At 33.6% G+C, this 21,298-nt stretch overlaps 1 protein-coding gene across 1 annotated transcript in view; it reads left to right on the top strand.

Annotated features, from left to right (window-relative positions):
• LOC123531690 (collagen alpha-1(XII) chain-like) overlaps positions 1 to 13,730 on the top strand; it is a 44,010-nt gene extending 30,280 nt beyond the window's left edge. The window contains exons 8-15 of the mRNA XM_045312876.2: positions 520 to 638; positions 1,177 to 1,372; positions 2,047 to 2,217; positions 2,602 to 2,733; positions 7,021 to 7,077; positions 11,446 to 11,613; positions 12,637 to 12,780; positions 13,328 to 13,730. Of these exons, the coding sequence (XP_045168811.1) occupies positions 520 to 638; positions 1,177 to 1,372; positions 2,047 to 2,217; positions 2,602 to 2,733; positions 7,021 to 7,077; positions 11,446 to 11,613; positions 12,637 to 12,780; positions 13,328 to 13,365 (1,025 nt within the window). The 3' untranslated portion in view covers positions 13,366 to 13,730. The remainder of the gene's footprint in view (positions 1 to 519; positions 639 to 1,176; positions 1,373 to 2,046; positions 2,218 to 2,601; positions 2,734 to 7,020; positions 7,078 to 11,445; positions 11,614 to 12,636; positions 12,781 to 13,327) is intronic.
• Positions 13,731 to 21,298: the final 7,568 nt, after the last annotated feature.

Raw genomic sequence — 21,298 nt, 5'->3', positions numbered from 1 at the left:
CTGATCCGAAACTATAGCCAGTGACGAATCTTTTTATTGCATAATATATTCAACCTTTAATAGTAAAAATAAAATCAAACGAATACCTTTAGTTTACAGCAGCGTGAAAACAAAGCGCGGGAAATCAATATTTCGTAAACAGAAAATACGTCATGGTGTTTGATACACATAACAAAGTTTAGTTTATTACATGTTTGTTTTTATAAATAACGATTTCTGACTCGAGACGTATGCCATATGGAACAAAGAGAAAGTATAAATGTATTAGAATGTTATCCTTTTTATGTTACTGTAATAAAATATAAGTTATTGCATAAATCGTTACATAAAAGTTCATCGAACGTCAATTACTGCACGAGAACTATCTTACACCTCAGGGTGTAAGATGAAGTTTTACAGCACAAATGAAAACACCTGAATCCTTCATCCGGTATGCAAGAAAGACAAAAGAACGTTCGAATAAAAATGCACTTTCTATTTGATAGCACTATAACCATAATGTTCGTAATATATATGTAGGCGATGCCTTGGAGTTAGTTCGCAATCAAGGATTCACCTATGATCGCTCAGATGTTCCAAACATTGCGTTTTTAATCACGGATGGTTATTCATCTGATAAAAATTCAACGATAGTACAGGTAGGTCAAAATAGGCATATCAATATCAACAAATATTCTGTTGACAAACAACTACATAAACTAAAGTATGTAACTAAAGTCATGCGCATTTGGACAGACAGTTCAAAGTTAGTTATCTAATCAATAGTTAAGCTGGGGCTTCTTTTAGATGAATTGTATTTACATGACACTAAAACAGATAACATAACGAAATAACGAGGTCTGGGAATAATTGTATATTTATTACACTGTCGTGATTGCTTTTGACATTAATTCAAAAACAACTGGAAATGGACCACATAGGCAACAGTACAATTACGAATCAGTTAATATCTATATTTAGTAACAACCAGATGTATCTCATCATGAATGTGAATTTATACAACTATTTGGTTATGTCATACAATGTACCTAGCATTTTGTTGTTTGATTTATGAATTCGAAACATTGTTATAAAAATTTACCAATCAATTGCTAGTGTTGCCTTCCTCATATATAATGATATAATGCAAGTTACAAAATGTGCAGGAATGATCAAGCTTCCTTCTGTTTATTACAGGCTCGTCTGGCAAACCAGAACAATTCTATACAAATTATTGCAACCGCAGTTGGCCAATTTGTAGACTTTGATGAGCTGGTGGACATAGCTAGTAATAATCCGTACACAAACCAAAGCCTTATATATCATGTTGATGATTTTGACGATCTCCACATTAAGTCTTTAGAAAATGTATTTACAAGTGTTATTTGTGGATGTAAGTCAATACCAATATATTAATGGCTAATAATGTAGTTGGCTGGTGTTTATGAATGAAAACCAATATGAACCATTTTAAAAAGTGGCAAATAAAAGTTAAAAATTGGCATAATAGGAAAAAATGGTTAACAAGTCAAGATGTAGATGAAAACTTAATAAATAAAAGTCTATATATATACTGAATCTCTGCATCATCGTTTTATGACCAGAAACGTTTCGCCTTATACTTTCCGTATTGAGAAGAAAAAAAAAGTTAGACATGTTTATATCCTGTTGGGTTGAAGTATCTGCGTCATAAAACTAATAAACGTTAAATTATAAATATTCCCGTAAGACAATCTGACAAAAACCAGACGTCAATTTATTTAGATGTTATTATTGGTTGGCAAACATATCTATTAATCATATCCATATACTTCTGCTTTCCGTACATGATATTCATCAGATGTAAACCATTTAAATAGTACAATATTATTATGTGAAGGACTTTGACCGTCATCACTTCTACGGAACTAGATCAGGAAGCTTTGACAATAATTGTAAAATCAGCCGGTTATTGAAAACGTACAATCACTTCAGTTTGTTCAAATTAATGATTTTGTATATTTATTTTCACAATATATTTTCATAGTTAATGATTTTGATACAGTACTTCAGCTTTTATTATTATAGTCGAAGTGTCTACTTTACCACCTAAAGTGTCAATGTCAACTGTGTTTGCTTCGGTGTCACTGCCTTGTTATGATCTAGTGAAAAACTGTGACGAATATCGCCAGGATATGTGTACAAGTTACGGCCAATGGGCAATGAGACATTGTAAAAAGTATTGTGGGTTTTGCCATGGTAAAACATTTATAATTTATTTTGCTGTTGTTACAGTCATGCTACAATCTGCAAAATATCTTATTGATATACAAATATCCTGTAAAATAGTGTTACAATTTATCAGTTTCTAAACATTTTGGTTTACTAAGAATTTAAAAAGTATAACAAGATGATTTTTAGTTTTGGAATGTAGTTACGCATCGCACCAAAGAATAATCAGTCATGTGTGCAAATAAATTGTTATACTGGTACTGCAAATCAGATATTGATCTTAGAATTATAATTTTCATGTAAGCTCTTTTGTCGCAAACTTATATGCAATAATACAAAAGAGACTTAGTAAGATAACATTTACACTCCATAAGAGTATACGATCAGTTTCTTTTTTTCTTTGTACTTCAGGGACAACTAGAGCTGCTAAACCGTGTGTCGATCAGATAGGCAATTGTAGAGAATATGGCCCTGACATCTGCATTTCAACAGCATTCAAGAAGTGGACAAAGGAACACTGTTCCAGCTTTTGCGGACTTTGTGGCAAGTTATGATTTTGCTTATCCTATGTCTGCATATTTTAAGATTTCCAGACAAATAGAATCGAATATTTGTAGGTTGTAAATTAATGTATATTTGAATATTCACACGTTCTCTAGATGAAATGTTATGTGAATTTAGGAGCGCGTTGTTATTCCGCGAAAGAACGAGCGCGCACTTAAGAGACGGGAATGGTGCAATCCTTAAGGATTTAGTGCGAAACATTCCGAGCAACATAATGCTTGTAACTAAACGAAATATTAAAACATGACTGTACTCTATTATGGTACCCGTGTTCAAACGCGTGCCGGTCTTAGTTTTGAATGTCATTTCAAAGGTCATGATCTCACTCTAAAATAACAGTCAGAAGTGTTGAGTGACTTGTAATGACAATGTAAGTGTCATATATTTAAAAATATTACAGTTTTTTCCAAATTTATTTATGTCATGATGGGGACAATTCGTCGTGTCTATGTTACGCGCAAATTTTATTATTGAGATTTGGTAGTTTCTGTGTCTAATCTCTTTCTTAACAATATCAGCTTAAAGGTGGATAATCAGACTTTGACCATGTAAGGGATTTGCTTGTAACTTTAACATCTGATCATTTACACTCATTTATGCTCACTAAACACTTAATACAAGTTAGATTTTCACTGGAGGTATTTTTAAAATTTGATTTTCCTATCCTGGTTGCCCAACCAAGATAGAGTTTTTTTATCGTAAGTATAAATTTGATAAGCATACTTTGCTTAAGGAAAGGTATTAATATTAGATATATTGTAATATATTTGTAAAATATTTTCATTAACAATTATGTATTTAGATGGAATTCGATAGAAACGCAAGTTTAAAAAATTATTATTATCTCCCTTTGCCTATCTTGGTTGCGCAACCAAGATAGATTGGAAATAAATGAATTCAGAAGCTACACACAGATTTAAAGCTTGCCGTTTGGTTCAGATTGTTAAATAGTTGGTATGTCTATCAAATGCAAACGTAAAACTAGAAATTGTATCGAAATAAAATGAATTACTCAGCTTTTTAAATACTTTTATATTAAAGGGGAGTAATTACAAATTTTTATAAAAAATAATAAAACATACATTTCTAATAGGAATCTAACTCTATGTAATGGGTCTTTTTGTTCCTTAAATAAATCTCTACCAGAATATACAAAAAGTAAAAAATGGCATTAAATGTTGTTTAAATGTGATTGACCACCTTTACATTATGGAACGCCCTTAGCTTCTTGTCTTCTGATGCTGATATATTACTTCATGCTGTATATATACCGGTATATGAAATGAGTCGACCCATATATACAGTGTTTATACATGTATTTAAAGGGGCTTAACACTGTAAAGGCGGTAATTCCATCTGTAACTGCGGGGATCTTAACAGTGTACATGGTTGTTTCAACTGTATATATGGTGCTTTAAATAGTATATGCGGTGATCCCATCTGCATTTGTGTTTTTAATTGTATATGAAGTTCTTTCTACAATTAAGGGGATTTATTGTAAATATGAAATCACGGAGTTCGAAGTCTAGAAACCATCATATTTCCTTTCTCCAGTACAACTGCGACAAATCATGGAAAAATAGAAATTGTTAGGTCAAAATGTGTTATACAAATGTCAAAACATAACAGAACACAGGACAGAACAGAACAGAACATATATTCTTTAAGCTTTCAAGTCCCTGTTTTATTCAAATAAAACTGCCAACGGATAACAATTTCATAACTGAAAATTTTACTCGGATCAAATGATAAAAATATGGTTAGTAAGATTGTGTAATACAGTCATGTAAAATGACAAAATGCTGAATCATTATCCGCAAAGTCGGCATAAGTTAAAAAGGCAATTAGAATTAATTCTATATAATTGCTGTACACAAACTGTATGCCGGTATAATTTTGATAATATTACGATAAAACATACCACGTTAATTAAACATTTCGCGAAAATTTTGTATCGGATTCACATAATATATATGTGGGCCAATAGCTGCAATTATTTAGGGAAATATCATATTTCACCGAAATTTTACAAAAATGCTTTTTCCCAACATTTTTACTAAATGGAGATAGGTACTTTTTTGCACGGACGCCTTCAATTAGGAAATAATAGAAATGATTAGCGTTTTACAGATCTGAACTACGCGTCAAAATCATTACGAAAATGACTTTATATATGTGAAAATAAGCTATATATTTTATTACCTACATTTTTTTAAACTGTATTTTCTGTTATCTTAAAGAACCTGTTTGCATGAACTTATATACGAAAAAATAATTGATTTTGTACCAATAATAACGAAATGAACAGCAAATACTTAAGATGAGTGCGTCAAAATCACTAACAAAAATAAGCCATATGTAGTTTAATTTCCTATTGTTTTCATTGCATTTCTACCAACTTGAATATTGACACGTACCCTTGTATGAAATCCTATGTAAGATGTTTTCGGCGATGCTCGTTATTTTTCGTAATAAACTCTATCTCATAATGTTGTTTAACCATAATGAAGTTTGCACCGCATAAACACTTGAAATCACCGCAATTAAAGTTCAAAGTAACGAATATGAAAATCGAGCCACTACACATAATGAAAATAGGACCAACGAAAGGTGAAACCACTGCATGTACCATTAAAAGCACCGCATACACACTAAAGAGCACTGCATATCAAGCTGAAATCACCGCCTGTGCAGCTGAAACCACCGCATTAAAATATAAAACCAGTCCATATACAGTTGCAAGTACCACGTATACAGTAGATACATATCATATCAAGTTAAAAGCACAGCATGTAAAGTGAAAAATCACCGTATATACAAAATAGTACTCCGTATACAGTTGAATCCGCATATGGTTATAAGTACAGTATACAGTAGTTAAATGCACAGCATATACAGATAAAGGCGACGAATATAAAGTTAAAAACATCACATAAACTGTTGAAACGATCGCATACAAAGTTAGATATACCGCACATTCAGATGAAAGCATTGCATATACATCTGAAAGGACCGCATATAAAGTTAAAAACACCGCACATACTGATAAAAGCAGCATATACAGTGTTAAAGTGTTAAGCGCATCATATACATGTATAAGCACTGCACATAGAAGTAGAGGCTCTTCATATTCTGATATATGCACAGCATAAAGTGCTTTATCAACATCAGAAGTCAGCTATGGCTTTCCATATTAAATAATTAATAAAGTATTATATAGGGTAGAAATAGTTCGTCTATGCGAAATAGAAATCGCATGAACGAACCAAAGAGTTGATTTATCCGATTATAACTTTAATTTACACTGTCTTGTGACTTTGGAACATGGTGGATAGGTGCACCATAAACCGGTTTAAACTCACCAGTGGTGGTTTTGCTACTGACCGTTCCAAGGAGGTGCTCCGCTGTGTTCCTGTATTTGTTTGTTTTGTCTTTGTATGTTTGTTTTGTGTATGTGTGGTGTGCGTGTGTTGATCGTGTGTGCCTTTGGGGGGAGGGGGAGGGGGGCTGCGTTTTTGGAACGTGGCTTTCCCTGTTGGATATTCTTCCTTGTTTTTACCATAAAGAAAACACGGACAGACATTATGTGATATGGCAGAAACCCGTGCTTAATCAGTTTTTTATACATTGCTAGGCTGCATTACATTTTTATTTTGCTGGTTATTTTTGTCAGTATGTGGTTGAACTGTTGAAGAATTTTCAAACGACTTTGTTGAGGTTTTGAAAAGTTTGTGTTTAGACAATGCAAAGCCACTTTCGGAAAAAAAACTTTGTATGATGATAACAATCATTTACCAACAGGAATAGACATCACTATTTGTGAAAAAAAATTGAACGCTGCTTCTTAATTGCAAAATTGTTACCTTTTAATGTGAAGGCGTGAAAATATGCTTACTCGTATAGAAAGGAATAAAACTTTTCGATTAGATGTTTTTAAAAGTGTCAATACATCGGCTGAGATTTCAATACGTGTATGTCCGTGAAATGCATATAAAAAATAAACGTCTGCTTAAATCGTCCTGTTAATTTTCGAGTACATCATAGTTTTTTGGCGATTGTTACTTTTATCTACATCTTAATTGTATTGAATTTTAAAGTGTTCGAATTTAGATTCTTCAGACGCGTATTCGGATATATACGTATCAGTTCATCTAAGTTTGTTTAGTTTTGAATCATAACGATTTTGCAAATGCCAGGAACTCTCTTTTTTTTAATGAAATTTTACATATGATCTGCACATATATTTTACTTCTGATACACTTACAGGTGCAGACACACCAACCACATCAATGGCAACAAAGGCAACAGCAACATCCACGTCAAGTAAATATATTTAACTTGTATTCTTAAGATAAATGCACTCAAAGAGAAGCGCTGTATTGGTCGCTGTAAATGTCTAATGCATTTATAGCTATCAAAATATGCTTGTATTACACATATGCCATGTTAAGATTATGTTTTGAGTGTAAATAGGGTATTGCACATGCGCACGCCAGGTGTTCCAAAAATGTGCTCTGGAAGTTTCACGTGTTTTAATTCTATTATGCGTGCAAAAAGACCAGCACTCGCAGAAAGGGTGTTAAATGGATACTTTTTGCTAGAAACCAGTGAAAAACATTAACTTTTTTAACAGGGAGATAAAGATGAAATAGATTTTTTGTTCCTTATTTATTTCTATGTCTGCATTATTTATGAACCATGCAGAGTTTCTCAAATGAATCTTCATAAGACATTCCTTCTGTAAATTGTACGTTTATTGAACTTTAGGTTTTCCATGAAATTAGCAATAATTATGGAGCAACGCCATTTAGGACTAAAGGATAACGCTCGGACTTGTTTGTTATTTGACTTGTTGATACAACTGTCGGGAGATATTGAGGTCAACCTAGGGCCAGTGAAATATCCACGTGGAATTTGTAATAAGGACGTAGACTGGAACATAAAAGTCATCCAGTGCGATGGGTGTGACATTTAATATCACACTAAGTGTGCCAATATCGGTCCGGACTCTTTAAAGTCTTAGAGCAGTCGAATGTTACTTGGGTTTGTCAACGTTGTGAGTTACCTAACCTTTCATCACGTCATTGTATAGATGTTAACTCTCTTATTTGTGAAAATTCATTTCATCCACTTGCACAGTCTGATGGTAATTCTATGAATTTGAACGAAAATATTAACAAAAAACAAGGATAAAATATATCAAACAGGGAATGCCACGTTCCAAAAACGAGGCCTCCACAAACGCAAACCCAACACGCGGACGCACACACGACAAACACACTCTCACACAAAGCAAAGACACACTCTCACACAAAGCAGACACACTAAGACACAACGAACAAATAAAGGAAGACAGTTGCGGCACCGCCTTGGAACAAGTCATACAGTGAACGTTATTTGTCTACACCGAGTGGTGGAAGTGAGGTCAGTCGGAATTTTTCCAACAAATCGTGCATCTCGTTTGAAATCCATAATCGCACTCTGGTAGTATTGAAACTTAACCAACTTCGTCTTTTCTTGGAGAATCGCATACACCGTCTAAATCATCTACTAGTCATAGTAATCCTACGCAATCCGTAAATGTTGGAAAAAATAATCTTGATTTTTAGTTATAAACTTTCAAAGTGTGAGAAACAAGAACACTTATTTACATAACATTATACCTAGTCGTGCACCTGATATCACCTTAGGCTCGGAAACGCATGCTGACAGAAACTACTGTAACTGCAAATATTCACCCATAACATAAATATCAAATATTCAGGAAAGATAGGAAAGTGCTAGTCAATAAAGTCGCAGGAGGCGTTGTAATCATGGTGCGACCTAATTTTCCGGCTGAGGAGTGTTTGAACTTAGGCTCTAACTTTGAAATTAAATGTGCTCAAGTTTCTGTTTTACAAAAAGAAAACATCTTAGTTGGAGCTTTCTGTCGTAGACCTAAATCTAATTAGAAGCTTTAGAGGAGCTGGAAAAGTCTTTACTTAAAATTAACAGTAAACCATCTTACAAGGTTCTTGGAGGTGACTTTAATTTGGGAGATATGCAGTCCCTGGCTCGCGGTTATTTCAAAGTCCGTGCTTTCCCGCGGCTGGACCTAGCGCGAATAATATTATGAGCCGCGGGGATGCGCGTTCTTTCCTGCGTCCCCGTAATATATTTTACAGATTCCACCGCGACCAAAGGCAATAAAACTATTAATGCTAAGTCTACACTATGAATAACTTTTATCAACTCGTAGTGTGTGATTTTTTTTAATTGTAGCTAAAACAAACTTTTAACGTCGCAGACTGTTCTTTATGATTATATGAAAATAAATAAAATACTGCTTTTATGTACCAAGTATAATTCTAGCAAAAGAATTTGAAGGAAACAGACTAGATTTGAAATAATAAAACCGCTTTTATTTATTATTATTCCTATTATAGTCTAAGTTTTCGTGATTAAAGTAAACTTATCATTATAAATATTATTGCATTTAAGTTTTTAAAAGCGTATTTGATAAAAGTAAAATTTTATAAAGATACATTAATTAGTTATTTAAGATATTTGCAATACACGCGGTTGCAAATAGTGCGTAATATCGTTGGTTAAGTGTATAAATATGCGCCTTAGCAAACCTTACCTGGATTTTGCGGTGAATGCCGATTTAATCTGACTAAAGTACATCTCCAATTAACGCTAAGATTTTGATCCGAAAACGTGCTATTGATAGACTCGTTCTGGAAACCCTTCCGCTAGCCAATCAGAGCCTTGCTTTCAACATTTTGAAAGTGAAAGTAGAAATTTAAAAAGAATATTTAGCTCGGGATTTTTATGTTTATAATTCTCATGCCGACCACATCATGACTGCGCCCTCGTGTTTTGAGGGATATTAAAGAGTTTCTATATCTAGTGACCGTTCAGTTCGCATACACGGGGATACTTTTCAAGTGTTTTATCTACACTTCTGTAATATTAATATCAGTTAAAACCGTAATACATTAAAAACCAGTTGATAAGCATTAAAGACCCGGTGGTAGTAATAAGAATCCCAGTGATAGTAAAAAGACCTCTGATGTTAGGCATTAGATCCCAGAGGGTTTATATTAGAACCCCTTTGATAGGCATTACAGCCCCGCTGATAGGCATAAGAACCACGGTGATAGTAGTAAGAACCCCGGTGATAGTCATTACAACCCCTTAAATAGTAATAAGAACCCCGGTAATAAACATAAGAACACTGTTGATAGTCATATCAACCTCGAGTATATTTGAAAAAAACTCTGGTAATAGCATTAAGAACCCAGGTGATAGTAGTAGGAACCCCGGTGATAGCTGTAAGAACACTGGTAATTAGTAGACATTAGAACCCCGGTAACAACCTAAATGATATTTTAGAAAATCATGCATGGTCTATCACCAGGGTTACTTCAATTATCACTGGGGTTTTATCTATCACATAGGCAACGTTGTTTTAACGTCAACTTGGATTTCTTAAATCATTTAAAGAAGTGAAAGAATTTTCAAAATCGGAGTAAAAATGAGAAAGCTATGAGTATTGACTACCTTATTTTTCACCTCGGTGGCTACCCAAGTGAAACATTATAAGTTCAAACATATGTCCACTAGTATGCAATGGCTTCCGCACAGGCTCGTTTAGTGCTGTTAGACCTGATGTTTGACCCTCATCTCTCTCGACGGAAAGGTTCAACGGCGAATACAAAGAGGATGTTAACGTTCAAATATTACAACGTTATTGACGTTACACTTATTAATTTCAACTTCTAACGCGACGCGGTAAATACTGACTTAACTGAGACAGGATCTTGGTGGATTTTAGTGCATCTAAAACAAAGTCCAGCAGATGCCAGTTAAAGATACTAAATAGTGTTATATGAAAGTGTATCCATTATCAATAAGCGTATTGGTAAGGAACTGGAAAAAAACTTTTAAATTATTTACATTAGGTGTTTTTTCTCTTCTTCAAATTTTGTTGTTATCGAGCCCGATTCACAAACCGATACTATTTTGCAAATTTACTAGACGTATAGGTTCAATTAATGAAACATGAACCTGTCCGTTTGTTCCATAGAGAGAGCGCAGATCTACGGATTACGGGGTTGCGAGTTCAACCCCTGTGCAAGGCGTATATTCTCCGTGACGATTTGATAGAAGTCATTGTGTATGAAATCATTTGTCCCCCACCCCTGATTCATGTGGATAAGTCGGCATTACTTGCGGAGAACAGGTTGTACTGGTATAGAATTCAGAAACACTGATGAGGTTAAGTCCCTGTCGTTACATAAATGAGATACTGTTGAAAAATGGCAAACGAAACATACCCAGGTATTTTTCTATTGTTTTGCAATTAATCGATCAAGATTTACGGCAGTTGATTATACATATGATATTATATATATTGACAAGTTTATGGTTATTCATACTTTGACATACGAAATAGCATCCTGGGCGCCCCATTTAAATTTTGCTAAACGAAATATTAAAGAAATGTGGCACTGTGTGATTGAACCAACACTGTTGTAATGACTCATAAATGTCCGAGACCATTGCAAATATTAAAGTCTTTGAGCTATATCAATAGGAAACATCGCTTAAAACGAATACTGTTGACTAAATGTTAAATATATGATTATGTATTTTGTTACGGGTAGAAATAATTGTAATAACCTGTGATTCCTTTATTGAATTTAGCCATGACGACAAATGACGGAATTTCAGTGACGGCACCCTCTTTTGCTCCTACGAACACATGTACAAACAAAGTAATAGGCAGCTGTGGAGATTTTGGCCAAGATGTATGTACAGATTATCAAAAATGGGCAATGGAACATTGTCAGCAATATTGTGGATTTTGTCAAGGTTAGAATTGAGCTTCACGTAAATTTACATTTAATAATTTACAATGCAAAGGCAATGCATAGTCATATTGCGTGAACAATGTTAGTTATTTCTATCTGACTTATTTTATGAACCCACACATTTATATGGAGGGGGAACATATAGCGTTGCCAATGTCCGTACGTCCGTCCGTCAGCCCCTTCATCCGTATGTACGTCCCGAAATATTGTGTGAATATTTTAACGGAGTTATGGCCCTTCGGTAGTTTTTGCTGTATAGAGGATGACACAGTATGTGGGGGCATCCGTGTCTATTGATATAATTGTAGTTTTGAAACTCATTTCAAACAGTTATCTTGTCACCACAAATATCACTTCTTTACATAACACACATTCAAAACCTCGTTGAAAGACATTGAAATATAAAATTATATATGCACTATTGTCGTAAAATAACAACTGCACAAACGCCAATGCTTTCTGCACCTTGACGTTACGTCATCACTGTTTATGAATATGTTCACCTTGATGACGCTCTGAAATCTTTGTAAATATAAAGTAAAATGCTATTTGTGGCTAATCTATTTATTTGAATTGAACGACAATGCTCACGTAAAAGAACATATCCTGTCTAAAACATACCGTCATGTATAATGTCCAATATACATATGTCCCATAGAAAATAAACGTGTTCTGCTTAAGCTGGGTGCATTTAAGATTTATTTAGAACATCACGCACCGTCTTTGTTTTTGATCTTATACTCCAAATCGATATATATCTAACAATACGAAAAGAAATAAATATGAAACATTGGATTTGATTTTTGAAAATATTCTTACTCCAGTGCTATTCACTACACCGTTAAAATTGACTTAGGCGTTTTGTTTTTTCTCAAGGGCCGTTTAATTTTGTTTTTCTTACTCAGGGGCAACCAACTTCGTCATATCCATAAATGCCCTTTTATATACCAGAGTGCAGTCCACTAAATTAAAATCCTAAAAATATACAGATGCGATTAGTTTTATGTATTTACTGTTACTCAAGGACCATCCACATCTCCTAAACCATGTGCCGATACTGTAGACAACTGCAATGAATACGGACCAGACATTTGTACATCAGCGTCATTCCGTAAATGGACACAAGATCATTGCGCCAGTTTTTGTAAACTTTGCAACATAGTCAATGGTAAGTCTTAAATATTTGGCAGGTTGTGCTCATAGCCCAGACCTGTAACTGGTTATAAACATAGTTGTAGGTCATCTGGCGACTTCCAGCTTTGATAGTGGAGGAAGACCCCAGGTGCCCCTCCATACATTATTTAATCACTAGTGGAGACCTGAGTAGAACCACCGATCGTTAGTAAACCAGCTGGATGGCTTCTCTACATGAAGAATGAATTCAATGCCCGTGTGTGGCTCGATCCCACATCGGTTAGGGGCAAATGTTTAAAGTCAGTGACCTTATCCACTCGGCTACAGAGCGTGATGTTTGAAATAATCATGAGACAGACTTTTCATTGAATATGACATATACATGAATAACGCTGCTACGATTACGTCTTGCTGTATTTTCTTTTGATATATTTACTTTAATGCAATCTTTAAGAAAGTCTTCTTTGTAAAAGAGAATCAAATTAAAGCACCGACTAATTTTGGATATAAATCCAGCTTTGTTCGTCGCTGCTGATGTCTATTTGATCGTTTTTGTTTCTTTCTTGCTTTTACCTTTGTAGATGCCACAACCACGACCGTTTCGTCCACCAGCCCTTAAATCTGAAAATGAGAAAACGTTTGTACTTTGTTAAACGGACAACAGCTTCATAACCAATTGGTGGACTCTTGCCAAACATCAGAAAATCTTGTTGTTATCTAAATGACTTGAAAGGATATCTGACAACAACTTTATATTCATTTAACATTATAGTTTATTACATAAACTCGTCAATCATTCCAGAAGTTTCGGACATATATCGTAGATTAAATGATGTTTCGTTTTGTATTTGCTACTTTTAAATTTTTACCTGTTTAATAATTATATTGATCCATACTATTGTACAATACCCAATTATAATATATGTACATTGTATACAGTTTTAATAAATTTATATGTGAAAGTAAATTTTTGCAATGGTATATATATATAGAGAGAGAGAGAGAGAGAGAGAGAGAGAGAGAGAGGAATTCAAACAAACCAGCCACCACCACAATATATCAGACCAATCACGGTAGCGCTTAGCAGTACAGACCGAACGTGCATATCCACAAAAAGTCTACTAATTACTAATCCAATAAGGTTACCTTCTATGCTGCTTTATATGCACATCCAAATTTTACTACCAAATGATAGAGTAGTAATGCGAGAGTAGGGCTTCGTCACAAAGTCATGTTAGAAAAAAATAGGTATGTAAAAATATTAATTTTACCTCATTAATCGGAATATATAATGCGTAAAGCAATTATCATGATTTGGTGGCTTCAGTCTAATTAGATTAAGAAACAATTCCTACTATCAATGGACTAAGCATTTTGTGTATAATCTTGTGATGTCATTAATGATGCGGTCATAGTTATTCTACCACAAATGTATAAAGAAGATGGGCAATACCCCTGGTCATAAGATTTAATTTTAACATTGTTAAAGATTTCATATTAAAACGTTGAGCATAAAATGCAAATAAGCAAAGTACATTGTAACTGCAAACTTGGTAGGAATCTTTGCAAAAAAATAATGCTGATAGAATGCTGTAAGAATGTATTTATTTATAAATTTATAGTTAATTAATTTTCAAATATTTACCAGAAAACAACAGGATGTCGAGATGAATAGGATAATTTTTTATTAAAGAAGTTGTTTGCTTAGTACATGAAATGGCATAAGGGATTTCAAGCTTATTTGTATTCAGGTATCAATAAGTTGTTCCAAACATAATATTTGTATTAGGTATATATTTCATTTTTTTGCACCAGCAGCTTATAGCCTTTCTGCCGTTCACACATAGCAACTACATATCAGTAATGGGTGCTTTAGAAGAGGAATTTTATTTTGTCACATTTGTGATATTCTATTTTAATCACACTTTTCGTTAATATTTAACATTTGCACATTAATACTTTATAAATGACGCTGTCTTCGGCACCTGGTTTTTGCAAATATGTTATTGTACCATTGCAAAGGTCTGACATTTTATATGTAACAGATGCGGAGCCTAGATTTATGCCATTCACTGGGTCAAACATTCAGGTGGTTCGCTGATAAATTGCTAAGAGCTGTCGGTAAATGTATGTATATATATATTTCATATTTAGGACAGAAACATGGACGGGAACATTTTATGACGTCATCAATGAAGATAATTGTGGCCATAATGTAAATATATATTTATAGCAACTCTTTTATTTTCGTTCATTTATTGATACATGTTACATTTCAGTACTTTAAACTACAGTAAATAACTGTAAACCTAATATATACCTGTTAATTTTACCATATCTGTTTGCAGTCACCTTCAGAGTACTTGGTACCATATTCATTTTCGTGAATGTAACGATATCGTCGTGCGTTTGTTTTGCTTAATTGCCAAAGTTGTTAAAATGTTTATGTAATTTATTAGAACCGATTTGCCCCGGTTATTTTTATTTATCAATATGCAGCTTCAGATGTAGCAATTACATGAATCCTCTAAAACATCATTAAAAAAAAACAGGGTAGCATTTAGCTCTAATATTTCTTTTGAACAAACACGTTGTTCTTTCTCTGAAGAGCAATACAAAGACCTTGCTTGTGGATGGTATCTAATATTTGTAAATAAGATTTTCTTGCTGAACCATAAACAATACAACCGTAATCTAGCTTTAAAGTTAGATAAAACATTTCAGTAAAGGAATAAATTGTGATTATGGAGATATCATCTTGATATGAAAATCATTATCTTACTAACAAACACTGTAATATCGCATCACAATGCACACCTTCAAGGTGCAGCTTCATGTCATATGCACGTTTTTCATATAACGACGTGACATAAATGAACAATTCAAGCTAATAGAGCGCTGTGATCTCATGAATGTTCCGCCGTAGGGATCATAAAATTCATGTTAATTGGTATGCATCAGCTGTATAAAGATATAAAGATTCATTGAAGGAAACGCATGTGGACTATTACTATTTGTATTTATTAGATGCGCCTGCTTAAAAAATAGTTAATACTTTACAATATGCTAACATTTGTGTGTGAGTGAATATGTGTTTGAGTATCAATCAACACACGAGTGATTTGTTCAAAACCTTATCGAGCGGATAAACTGTCTAGTGAATAGCTTTGTTTTTCATCTGTGATCATTTGCAGTATTTCACCAGTCAGCATAAGATAAAACTCTCTAGTTTGACAACTATAAATATACTCTATTTTTTTTTTATTTGCGGATGAGATATTCGTGGCAGCACCCCTAACGAGAACTGCTATTTAAGAATGAAGGATCAAACGGACCAGGTATAAAGTTTCTCTTGAATAAACTTCTATGTTGTATGCTTATAGTAGTGCTTTAACAACAATAATTACAACAGTAGAGCCCTTTCATAAAATATTGTTTTGCCTGTATTCTTGTTACAAGTTTCTTTTTGACTATTTGACTCAATGGTTAGAACATTGGACTCTGCTACAAGTAGACACCGTCGTTTATATGACTGAAAAATTGTTGAAAAAGACGTTAAGCCCGAACACACACACACACGCACGTACTCATATTGCCTACCATGTGGACACTGCAGTTTTAACCTTCACTGTGGACACTTTACTTTCTAATGGTATTATTCAAACAGAATTGATAATTTTCTTACTCTATCTTATTATTGAGGCTACTCATTCGATGATTTACTGAAAATAGCTAATATAAATGAAGAAGGGGTAACCCACAATATGGACACCAATTAGTCGTTGTGGACACCAGCCTTATATGGTAGGTGTCCACATGGTCATATGGCTTCACATGTGCGAGTGTGCATACTTTTTGATACAGGTAAAGAGTAAGGACTAAGGGATCATTCAACACAATAGTATTTAAAGGCCTAGATCCACTACTATATAAGTGTCCCCCACAATCCAATGAACAACTCCCATCATATCTGCTGCTTATCAGCGATTATGTAACAGTAGCTGATTAAAGGGCAATTAGCTCAGCAGGGTCCCAACTAGACCATGAAGATGTGTGCAGTGGAGTTGAAAGAAATTAATTTTCCTTCAATATGGAATACCGGTAATAATAATAATTACTATTATTTTGATATTATATAGATAACAATAATAATATAACATTACAAATAAAATAATAAAAGATATAGTAATATTATTACAAATAATAATGATAATAAAACACAGTTATAGTGAAAACTCAATGATTTCTTTGTGTTGACAAACAATATTTTCCAATATCATAATTATTATGAAATTCATATTGATGAAGGTGATCCTTATATTTATTTAGAATATTTACAAAAAGAATGGGAAAATGGTTTTCTCGTATTTATGCAATCACCATTATTTGAATATAATATACTGGATAAAGTCAAATTATTGTGTTCCATCTATACTGCATTTTCAAGCCAAAAGTGTACTTTTGTCATGCTTTATTTTGTAACACTGAAATGCACATTCGGTTTCAATCTTAGACAAGTGTTATATACAGTATTCTGCAAGCATTAAACAAAACTTTTAGATGAGTGAAAGTCAAATTTTTCTGCAATATCACACGTCTCCAGACAGAATTTGAAAAAAAATAAAAACCAGTTTTTTTCCTAAACTAAAGTTTCTTATTATTTAATTATTGTGTTTGACCAACAGATATTTTTCTTTACATAAAAATGCCAACAAATAGGTATAACTTTAAAAGTTATCAATATTTATGTTTCCCCTTCTCACTAACTGATGCATTTGTAAGGTAGACTGACCTCCAATAAACTATGATCCTTGTTTATTGGAACCATACTGTGATAGTCATTAGCCCCAAACTGTGTTGGTGAAGATAGAAATCCCTTGGCCCACTGCCAAGATCTAGGCCTTTAATTAAAAATTTCTATCACTGTTAAGATGAAAACAAACACAGTGCAAAGGATGAATAGATGTATTCGGACCGCGAACACGTATTTATCGTAAATAAATGTAAATGAATGATAATGGACTAATACTTAAACAAAAGTTTTGTACAAATTCTGCAAGAATGAATTGTTCGGGAGGTATAACTTAGACGAATGATGAATCTTTAGCTTTCATTCAATAAGAACGACAACCTCAATTGAAGAACTACAATACTTTTATTTCAGTCAATTTTTTTTTCATGAACGAACCCGTGATAGTAATTTGTCGATATTTCATGACCTCTTAACATGAACATCCAGCAAAAACAATACTGTACATGAACGAGTGTCTGGGGACTTTATGTAAAAAAAAAACAACACATAAACATTTTTACATTTTGAAAATGTATGTCTGTTAGATTTCATTGCAAGTTTAACGGATGTTTCTTTTTCTGTTAACTTTTTTTTCAGACTGACTTCATTTTTTTCTTTAATCTTTGTATTTCATGATGGACACGAAATTTGATGTTCTTTCAGTCACGACAAAGCAACAGGCTCTCATTTTTCCTTGCTCGTTCGCATTCCTCCTTGTTAGGAACTCTTAAGGAGCGGAGATTTTTGGCGAATGACCTTCGCATGGCCGCTAACTGCTCCTCTGTCCAAGGAACGACCTTGATCGTTTTGCCTGTTTGTACTGGAAATTCTAATATATACAAGAAAAATGTTTCAGTTACTGTGTAAAAAACACATAAAATCATAGTAGAACTACAAAGAATCATGAAGGATAAAAAGAAAGAAAAAAGAATAAATAAAGAAAAAATAAATAAACAAAGCTTTGAAATTAAAATGAATTAAATTTATCATATTCAACAAAGGGTTCTAATTACATTTAAGGTTTAGAAAGTACAAGTGGTAAAGAAGAAATATAAAGTTGTTAAGCCTTTACATTAATGTCTAATTTATTTGAATGGAAACTATTATTGACTGCAAAAAAATCATGCAGTGATTGTGTTAACACAATACCTGCTTTGCGTTGTTGTTGTTCTCATGACCAGTCGAACTACAGACCTTCCTTTGGTATTCACACGTTCTGCGTTCTACAGGAGGCTGTACGAAAAAGGTCATTGATTTTCATTAATTTTGATAATGTATCTAATGTTCGTTAAAATAGAAGTTTTACTGAAATATCTTGAATGATTTATTTCAACACTTTGTCTTAACATACTGGAAGTTCTCATACATGTATCTTTCAACCCCGTCGAAACGAGATTCGATACATTACCATATTTTAGCTAAAACATCCTGAATTAGTTATGTATCAGCATGTTTGGAGATAAAGAAGGAAATAGCCACTTCGTATTTTCATAATCTGATAACAGAATTGCATGTTAAAAGTTGTTTTAAATTTACTATCTTAAAGTGACTACTCAGTATGAATTATCAGTCCCAAATGGAATTTAATCTTTAAGTACAATTAAAACTGGCTGTCAAAATGTCAATCTAAAACCCAGCGGAGACCGAAAATTGTTTTGTGAACATTAGGCATGGGACGCGTCCAAGGTCAAGTTCCGATCATATTCCAAAAAAAGTTTTATGGCCTGAGTGCATGCATAGAATTGTCAATGAAATTATATTTTTGACACCATTTGAACAATTCTGTGTGGTCATTTGATACAACCAGCTTAGCAGTCGAGACAAGCCTATATCATTGACAAAAGCATTTTTGGTCCTGTACCTTTTCGAACACATGCATAGAAAATGTATGTGTAGATACTCGGTTTTGGGGAAACTTGGAAAAATTTTTTAAACTCATGAAAACTCACGGTATATTTTGGTTTAATAATTTATAATGTAGCCATCTTTATATCCTGATAAGATAACGTGCCGGGAAAACAAAATGAATTCAGTACCGTATAAAATGAATTTGTGGGGTTTGAAATAGTTCAGAATATACATGTATAATACCAAGTAAGAAAATTTTTTAACCGCGGTGCATTAAACTGTCGCGCATCGAAATCGTGCATTTCAAAATTGTGCGTCGTACAATAAAAATTTCCAGCAACACGAGTGCATTAGTACGAAACAATGTTTCCAAAATCACTATATACATTCTTTGATACCAAAAATTCACTAAATTTCAACATACTGTTGTTTTGATTCCCTATCTTAAAAAAGGCAACCTCTTGCGGCACAAGGGGAATGGGAAGAGTGTCTGTCTCTAAGACTTTCCTTTACCAGTGGTCATTTGTTCAAATCTGATTAAAAGTATGTTGATCGTTTGAATTAACAGCCGTTTTCGCGTGCTAGCGAATACTGCTAGATCCTCACGAAATTGACCAACAAGCATTTAAATAATTTCTACACTTCAGATAAAAAGGAATAAGTTTGCGATGTCGATAGATTTGAGTAAAAGATAAGTTAAAAAAAAAGGGTATAAAAGGTAAAAGGATATCTTTTAAAAAAATGCGCCCACACTGTTACGAATGCTTGTAAGAGAAAATACATGTGGGTAATTCATAAATGCAATACAATGGATATTAAATCTTATAACTATCTTTTCTCGAATATTTTAAATAGAAACAGTATTACGGCATTAGAACCGGATGCTAAATACGCCGCTGTTCAGTTTTGCAAAAAAAAACCCAACTTACATACAGTTTGAGAAAACCCCTATAGTAAGTTCGCAATCCGTGGTCCGCAGTACGGGTCGAAGTAAGCTGAAAATCTCTATTAGAAGGTCGCAGAAATGGCGAAAATCTGACGTTGATAACAAAAATGCACTTACTGACCTTTGACCTGGTGCTGTGACCTTACTATGACACTTAGAAGGCGACAGCCCCCCTGAAACTTTTCCAATTTTATTTAAGTTAACAATGAACATGGCTGTCGGGCATTAACAAAAAATGCCATCAAAGGCATATATATGGGCAGACTACTAAATACTTCGGTTGTTAAATTTTTTCATAACCTCAAAATAAATTACCTGAGATATCGCGGAGCGATATCGAAAAATGTTCCAAGTGTTTCTTTATTTATATTCACATATATTACTTTTGTTCAAATCTAAGAAGACAGCGAGTTACTATGGTAATAAGGTAACTCATACTTTTTGAACAATCCGAATTTAATGTGCTCGTGTTCACGTTTACACAATGCCAGATGGTGGGCATTATAGTCCTGAGACATGCCTTCGAATGGCGCACAGTACTGAAAAGCCCTTGACACCGGCATACATACACAGACAAAGACGCATATATTTTTAGATGAAAAATCCTGAAACATTATACATTTTAAATCGAGTTGCTCTTTAAATGAAATAGGCTCCTACGCGACCAAACATAATATTCAATGCTTCAGTAGCCATAATTGGCATGCTTGCCAGATCTTCATTGCAGCATATCTGCTTGTGGGCAGCTACGCGCCTGCAAGCAGACTATGATTCGATGGTTGTCCCAACAGTAAATACGTATACATGTTAAAAAAAAAAGAATCTTTTGTTATTTGAAAAAAGTTTTATTGCACATGTGCGAGTTGTCGTTAGAAAAGTCAATTAATTTCCTAAGTTCTCTATTACTGATTCCGAGAGGATATTTTATTTTAAGCATATTAGTAATTGAAATCGTTGTTAAAGACA

Source organism: Mercenaria mercenaria, unplaced genomic scaffold (assembly GCF_021730395.1).
Source record: "Mercenaria mercenaria strain notata unplaced genomic scaffold, MADL_Memer_1 contig_599, whole genome shotgun sequence".
In the NCBI taxonomy this organism is placed as follows: Eukaryota; Metazoa; Mollusca; class Bivalvia; order Venerida; family Veneridae; genus Mercenaria; species Mercenaria mercenaria.
This window is presented reverse-complemented; position numbering and strand designations above follow the sequence as displayed.